We start from the raw sequence: 7945 nt of genomic DNA, 5'->3' as shown, positions 1-7945 counted from the left end.
GGTCAGCTGTGATGGTACAATACAACCTGACATTTCAAGCTTCAGCTCAGCTTCAGCAGTTTAGCAAAAGTTGCTTCTAGAAAGGACTTCTGTAAACTGTTCCCTCTGTGTAGTGTTTATATATTACTCCTGTCTGACCCATTAGCCTCCTGACCTAACCAATCAGCTGTAGGGGCTGGAATGTCAATCAGAATAACAAAGGATTGTGGGAGGGCCTTCCATATGAAGGGTCGTTACGTCTGATGGTCCACAGGTGCGCATGGCCATAACTCAATTAGCACCCACTCCACAAAGAAGGGCAGGTGGGGGTGTGGTAGAGGTGTGAACTGGTTGTGGAGGTGGGATGGTCAACTGAAGAAAACTTCCATATGTGTTTTGTATTACATTATAAGTTTCCCAGTTATTGTGTGCTCTAATTGTGTATAACTATGAAGATCAAGTACTGTATGAATCGTTTGAATTAAAAAAAACATTCAGATACAAGACTTTAGCTTGAATATATCTTGAGGTAGGCAAAGAGTATCATCACTGCACTAGAATCTCAGACAATGTCTGTGCTTAAAATGAAACTCCACTCATTTCCATCCAAATACAAACCCTAGGTTGTTGGTAGGGTTTAGGGTTGTAGGGTTTAAAATATAAAAGCATATTATAAAAATTATATTTCGACATATTATCTTATTTTATATTTCTTATATTTCTACAACACAGCAAGCTCATAGCTCTACATGCATTTCATGTGTGTAGGGCAGACTGTCCTGAATCTGGCAATATCATTGCCATGGTGGAGGAATTCTCTGGGGGCAGATAGAGAGGCATGTCATTGTTTTCAGTGTGGGAAAGCCGTCATTCAGAAGTCTGATCTCAAGATACACCAGAAGATCCATACTGGAGAAAAGCCACATCAATGTTCTCAGTGTGGGAAAGCCTTCATTCAGAAGTCTTATCTCAAAATACACCAGAAGATCCATACTGGAGAAAAGCCACACCAGAGGATCCATACTGGAGAAAAGCCACATCAATGTTCTCAGTGTGGGAAAGCCTTTATTTTGAAGTCTGATCTCAAGAGACACCAGATGATACATACTCGAGAAAAGCCACATCAGTGTTTGCAGTGTGGAAAAGCCTTTGCTCAAATATCTCATTTCAAGGATCATCAGATGATCCATACTGGAGAAAAGCCACATCAATGTTCTCAGTGTGGGAAAGCCTTCAATCAGAAGTCTTATCTCAAGATACACCAGAGGATCCATACTGGAGAAAAGCCACATCAATGTTCTCAATGTGGAAAAGCCTTTGCTCGAATATCTCATCTCAAGGATCATCAGATGATCCATAGTGAAGAAAAACCACATCACTGTTCTCAATGTGGAAAAGCCTTTGCTCAAATATCTCACCTCAAGCATCATCAGATGAGCCATACTGGAGAAAAGCCACATCAATGTTCTCAATGTGGAAAAGCCTTTATTCGGAAGTCTGATCTCAATAAGCATCAAAGGATCCATACAAGGTCTTTAGTCCAAAGTCTAAACTGAAAAGACATCTGCAGAGTGGTGTTTAGAGCAAAACTGTTTTTCTAAATGAACTAATTTTGTTTTAGCTGGTTGTTTAACTCATTGAATGCCAAGCTGTTTTCGGGAGCTTTGTCCTAGAGTGCCAGCAATCCAGACCATTGTTGATGATTTTTGTACAGCCACAGCATATTCTGTGTTATAGCTATGAACACATACAATAGCTTGATTAAAAGGTTAGACTTTAAGCTCTCGGTGGGTGCAAACCGTGTATTTCTACACACCTCTGTTCCTGAGAAATCCCAAGCTAAATAGTGGCTAGTTTTCATTAAAATCGCTGTTTTTTTTTTCTAGAAATGGAGATATAACGTCTTTCATGAAATATGAAGTGTTGCCTGTTACTTACTTGTGAAAACTTTCCGGGAAGTGATCAGCGAGACCTAGCGAGACTGCCACCTAGTGATAGACCCACGAAAATGGCCTGGTTTTGACCTGACGTGCATGCGTCACTGATTCAACCCAAAGCGGCAACCAAGTTATGATAAAATGTCCAGATAAAATGTCCAGATTTGTGGAGTTTTCGATCGTCATATATTTCATTTCCATTCATCACAGAGTTCCCAAAATCACATATAAGGTGTGTTGGAGTGTCTAGTTTCGTAATTTAAAAAAAGCTAAAAACGTAATATTACGTTTTTGGCACTCAACGCATGGGAAGGAAAAACGTAATATTAAATTTTTGGCACTCAATGAGTTCTCGATTCTAAGGGCCCAGCACTGAGAGGGAGCTCCCAGAGGGTCCACATTTTCTAGCAGCACCCCTTGTGGGGCATGATGCTTATATCAACTATAGTGATAAACCATGGTTATCATGGTTACCCATGAAAACAAAAAACATGGTCCTGGTTACCCACAAATCCATGGTTATTCTGTCATAGTAGAGCCATGGTTAATTTCTGTAAGGGTCATAGTAAAACCATGGTTCATTTCTGTCAGGGTCATAGTAAAACCATGGTTAATTTCTCTAAGGGTCATAGTAAAACCATAGTTAATTTCCGTGAGGGTTGTTGCTGGTCTGTCGCATCAGTTGGAGACAGGTTTACTCACATGACGCATGCAACAGCACTCAGATTTTCTAAAATTGTACATTAACTCCTCAATATCTATGAAGAAAAAAACTAAAGTCATATCAAGTTATTTGATTCAAGTTTAAGTCCGGTATCAAGTGAAGAATAGCAAGTCAAAGTCTTGTCTACATCTTGATCAAGCAGCTCTCAAGTCCTACAAACACAAATTCAAATTAGGAAGCTTTCAGAAGGAATGGAAGTTTTCTTTAGTTACCCATCTCATCACCATAAAGTGTGATGTTCACACCTCCACCCCCAACCCCAGCTCCCCTTCTTTGTGGAGTTTCAGCACTGTAGTTATGACCAGGTCCACCTGTGGACCATCAAATCTGTGAATAGAGATCATACATATGGGATTTCCTCCTTTTCATTCTCATTTGCATTCAATTAGCTTGTGCATCTGTTTGGTTAGGTTATAATCCTAATATGTCAGGAGGAGGGGGACTCTTGCCATATTTCTCTGAAGGGTCGTTATCAGAAACATCTGACATGTTGTTTCAAAATGTGCTGTCCTATACAAAATCATTTGTTTTATGATGTAACCTTTGCACATGATTTCTCATCCTTTGTCTACTGGGAATGTCCAACCGTTCCAGGTTACACAAATGCGGGTCAGCTGAATGTATACTTGTGTAGTAAAGTGACATTCGATGTAGACTTCATAAGATAGTCATGAAATATTTACAAAGGCTGGAGAGATTAAATGAATGGTATCCAGGTTACACAAATACGATGTTGGACTTTTATTTTGACAAGCTGTCGTCGTTCTGTCTTCCACATTCATGAAGGTTTGGTATGAATGTTGAGTCATGTCTCATGAAACAGTCATGAATGCTTTATGTGCAGTTTATGACAGCTGCTATGAATGTGTTATGAACTCACCTGTCAAGTAAAGTGTTACCAAATAGTTTTTTAATAGGCTACACACTCTCCGACTGGGAGTTTTTGTAGTGTTGGAGACGCAGAGCATATCGGTCAAGCTGTCGGTTGCTTTAGCGCAAGGCTTGCGCTAAAGCAGTTCCTGCGCAACTTCATTCATTTTCCTGGACACAAACCCACGAGGATCATTAGTGTAGTTTCACCAACTGGCAGGTCAGCATCACTTTTATTAAGTTTTCCAAATGTGCACCAACGATAGGCTGTCTTAGCTGGTGAGCTTCAATTAACGGGCTTTGGCTTTTTCAGAATGTCCATAAGGTCGAATGGATAGGTCATAGGCCACTTCTATTTTTGGATGCTCTCTTAATGGTGTTGGTGTTTAAAACACATTTTTATTTTAATAATTGCCAGATGATATGTGATGATGCTTCACATCTTATCACAAACGTGGAGGCGAAATGGCAGGGCCAAGTAGGCCTACACAATGCCTGGAATGATGTAATGGGAATCTAATTTGAGCGACACATTTCAATTGGGTGCGTTAGGGCAGGCCTACACCTTACTAGAATATTATCAGATCCACTACAGACTAATTAATGTGTAGGCTGTAACTTAATGTTATATGTGCAATTACAGAAGAAGTGGATGGGTATGCTACTGGGGGATAGAGGATAGGCTACCCATTCCTTCCGACATTCATCACCCTTCCGATGCTGGAGCGCAAAGGTTTTACATTTGGGATTCTCAAGGAGTCTATGGCCCACTCAATCTGTGACAAGGCTAGTTTAGGAAAGCATCATTCAAAGCTGTCAATACAATATGTAATGCCCACTGAATTATTTAATTGTGCTTTTGACATTAAATAGGCTATCCTAAACGTACGCATTTACACGGTCAGTTAGGCTATTCTCTGCCAAGCAAGGTCTCGTTCCTTGGCAGACGCTCAAGTAGCCTATTGCTCTTTTTTGTTATTACAGTTCTCTCCTCCTCGTAAGCCTCGAGGAGAACTTGCTACTCTGTGCTCGTTTCGCCAGTGTCACTAATGGTTTCGACTCTCAATAGATGATGCCTTTGAACGCGCACAACTCTAGGTTATCTAACACACTACAGGGTTGATTGAATTAACTGGTAACCGGTGTTTTGGAACCGACAGCTCGGGTTTAGTCGCCACAGGTTCAGACAACCAGGAGGTTAAGTTTTATTTGAGTGTTTGTTAAACCTCCTTTTTGGAATACCCCCTGAAAGCTTCCTAATCTGAATTTGTGTTTGTGTGTTTGTGTTTGTTTTTAGGACTTGAGAGATGCTTGATCAAGATGTATAAAAGACTTGACTTGACTTGACTTTGACTTTCTATTCATGACTTGAGACCTATCACTATTCATCACTTGAGACTTTTTTCTTCATATCAGAGTTACCGTAATGTACAATTTTAGAAAATCTGAGTGCTGTTGCATGCATCATGTGAGCAAACCTGTCATTGTTAACAACTGATGCGACAGACCAGCAACCCTCACATGAATTAAAACCAGTTAATCTTCAGTGTCCCGCCGGCGGGACAGTTACCCCCCTCCCCCCAACATTCTAAATCAATTGTATGCACCATTTTGCTATGTAGCAGAGTAATGTTATACACCATTTGAAAGCTTTGATTCTTAGGAATCCAAATATGACAACTTTTTTCATGCACAATCTGTATAGTGCTTTACATTCTCAGATTAATCTTATGTCTCAATTAATTTTGATCCAAAATGCCCCCCTCCCCCTCCTCCGCATTTGGTGCTACCCTGACCTCTGGCTGCAGTGTAGCTGCAGCACAATAAGTAGATGCAATATAATGGGTACGGAAATATTCACAATAATCCATAAAAATTCAATCTTCGTGTTGTATTATCCAATATTAGTTGTACAGACGTATAGCCCATCTTATACACACTCATTGAACCAACAAAGTAAATGCAAAAAATACTTTTTTGTAATTATTCCATATTTTGTGTATTTAGTCTATATTAGAACACCTGACATACAATCTAAATAGTCCACAAGAAACCTCAAAGTGTTACCTTTCATTTGAGACCAGGATTATGCTTCTACACAAAGAGGTTCATTTGCGGTAAGCATTTGATTGTCAGTATGCATTTTGGATAACCAATGGATTACCAGTCCTATGGGGAGTTTGGCGCATGAGCATATCTTGGTAAATAATGGTGTAAAGCACTCATATTTTCATTCTTTATTGATCTGCTTTTGCACACAGCTTCACAAGACCTGGTGCTAGGGCTCATTTGTGTTTCTAAGTGATATCAAGTGACCTAGAGGGCTGAAATGTGGTCAGTTCAGAGATGCTTGTAATCCGGCAGAATGAAAAAACTATATTCTAGCCTCTGTAACTCTGTGTCAGTACATCACACAGTTATGTTGACTATTTGATACAAAAACTACAGGTTCTCAGCTTTCTATAGGGGTCAAATATTTGATGGTAGGCCCCAAAAGAGGTGGGAACAATGCCCTTATATGTAGGCACAGTGCAATTTCAGCCAAAAACTTTGAACGAAATTTGAATTGGAATGCATGTATTAAACAACCAGCTAAAACAAAATTAGTTCATATAGAAAAATGTTTTTGCTCTAAACACCACTCTGCATATGTATTTTCAGTTTAGACTTTGGACTAAATACCTTGTATGGATCCCTTGATGCCTCTTGAGATCAGACTGCCGAATAAAGGCTTTCCCACACTGAGAACATTGATGTGGCTTTTGTCGAGTATGGATCATCTGATGCTCATTGAGCTGACCTATTCGAGCAAAGGTTTTTCCACATTGAGAACACTGATGTGGTTTTTCTCCAGTATGGATCATCTGATGATACTTGAGATGAAATATGTGAGCAAAGGCTTTTCCACACTGAGAACACTGATGTGGTTTTTCATCAGCATGGATCCCTTGATGCCGCTTGAGATCAGACTGCCGAATAAAGGCTTTCCCACACTGAGAACATTGATGTGGCTTTTGTCGAGTATGGATCATCTGATGCTCATTGAGCTGACCTATTCGAGCAAAGTTTTTTCCACATTGAGAACACTGATGTGGTTTTTCTCCAGTATGGGTCATCTGATGATCCTTGAGATGAGATATTCGAGCAAAGGCTTTTCCACATTGAGAACACTGATGTGGTTTTTCTCCAGTATGGGTCATCTGATGATCCTTGAGATGAGATATTCGAGCAAAGGCTTTTCCACACTGAGAACACTGATGTGGTTTTTCATCAGCATGGATCCCTTGATGCCTTTTGAGATCAGACTGCCGAATAAAGGCTTTCCCACACTGAGAACACTGATGTGGCTTTTCTTCTGTATGGATAATCTGATGCTGACTGAGATTACATTTTCGAGCAAAGGTTTGTCCACATTGAGAACACTGATATGGTTTTTCTCCAGTATGGATCCTCTGATGTGTCATGAGATCAGACTTCTGAATGAAGCCTTTCCCACACTGAAAACAATCACATGCCTCTCCATCTGTATGTGTGCTCTGATGGGCAGTGAGCTCTGAATGTGCTGTGAATCTCTCTCCACATGTAGTACACTCGTACAACATTTGTCCTGTGTGTATTTGCTGATATGCAACAGCAGAGAGTTCATCAAACGTTCCCAAACACTGTTTTTCATGCTGTTTCTCTCTAGTTGTCTGGCACAACGATTGTTGTTCCTCAGATTGCACTCTGTTGTTAGCATGGATCATTTGAATGTCTCCTGCAACATTAGAAATAAAGAAACTCAAGATTGTCACAATGTCTCAATCAGGCGCTGTTTATATTAGTGTCACTTTGTAATTATTGTGATTATTTTAAATGATAATACAAACTGTTTAGGGTCTCACCTTTTGGAAAATGATCTGTGTGATCATCTGTTAAATCAGATATTTCTTCCTTTTTAATATCCTCAGGTGGTGACATTAATATTTCAGTCCGAGTTCCATGATCCAGTCCAGGCTCTTCTTTCTGTTTCTTAGTTTTAAACAAAAATTCTGCTACGAAATCATCAACTTCTTCATCTTCTCTCTCACTCTTCACTGGCATGGTCAGCTGTGATGGTACAATACAACCTGACATTTCAAGCTTCAGCTCAGCTTCAGCAGTTTAGCAAAAGTTGCTTCTAGAAATGACTTCTGTAAACTGTTCCCTCTGTGTAGTGTTTATATATTACTCCTGTCTGACCCATTAGCCTCCTGACCTAACCAATCAGCTGTAGGGGCTGGAATGTCAATCAGAATAACAAAGGATTGTGGGAGGGCCTTCCATATGAAGGGTCGTTACGTCTGATGGTCCACAGGTGCGCATGGCCATAACTCAATTAGCACCCACTCCACAAAGAAGGGCAGGTGGGGGTGTGGTAGAGGTGTGAACTGGTTGTGGAGGTGGGATGGTCAAC

At 40.2% G+C, this 7945-nt stretch overlaps 1 protein-coding gene across 1 annotated transcript; it reads right to left on the bottom strand.

The window, feature by feature from the left end:
• Positions 1 to 2879: 2879 nt before the first annotated feature.
• Positions 2880 to 6974, bottom strand: LOC143139507 (uncharacterized). Its single transcript, XM_076300093.1, has 3 exons — positions 6567 to 6974; positions 6193 to 6398; positions 2880 to 2967 (listed from the first exon to the last, which is right to left on the bottom strand). Exons 1-3 carry the CDS (start codon positions 6972 to 6974, stop codon positions 2880 to 2882), a joined length of 702 nt encoding a protein of 233 aa, XP_076156208.1.
• Between the last annotated feature and the right edge of the window lie 971 nt (positions 6975 to 7945).

The sequence above is a fragment of the Alosa pseudoharengus genome, unplaced genomic scaffold (genome assembly GCF_046254945.1).
Source record: "Alosa pseudoharengus isolate Yale_2024_CS ecotype anadromous, Long Island Sound unplaced genomic scaffold, YU_APseudo_1.1 YU_APseudo_1.1_scf_22, whole genome shotgun sequence".
NCBI lineage: Eukaryota > Metazoa > Chordata > Actinopteri > Clupeiformes > Clupeidae > Alosa > Alosa pseudoharengus.
The sequence above is the reverse complement of the archived record's forward strand: the minus strand, read 5'-3'. Positions and strand labels throughout refer to the sequence as shown.

Coding starts and splice junctions, on each gene's coding strand:
- LOC143139507 (XM_076300093.1), bottom strand. CDS start 6,974: ATGACACATCAGAGGATCCATACTGGAGAAAAACCATATCAGTGTTCT. Junction 6,399..6,566: donor GTGGAAAAAACTTTGCTCGA/ATAGGTCAGCTC, acceptor GCCTTTGCTCAC/ATATTTCATCTCAAGTATCA. Junction 2,968..6,192: donor CATCAAGGGATCCATACAAG/GTATTTAGTCCA, acceptor CTCTATTCACAG/ATTTGATGGTCCACAGGTGG.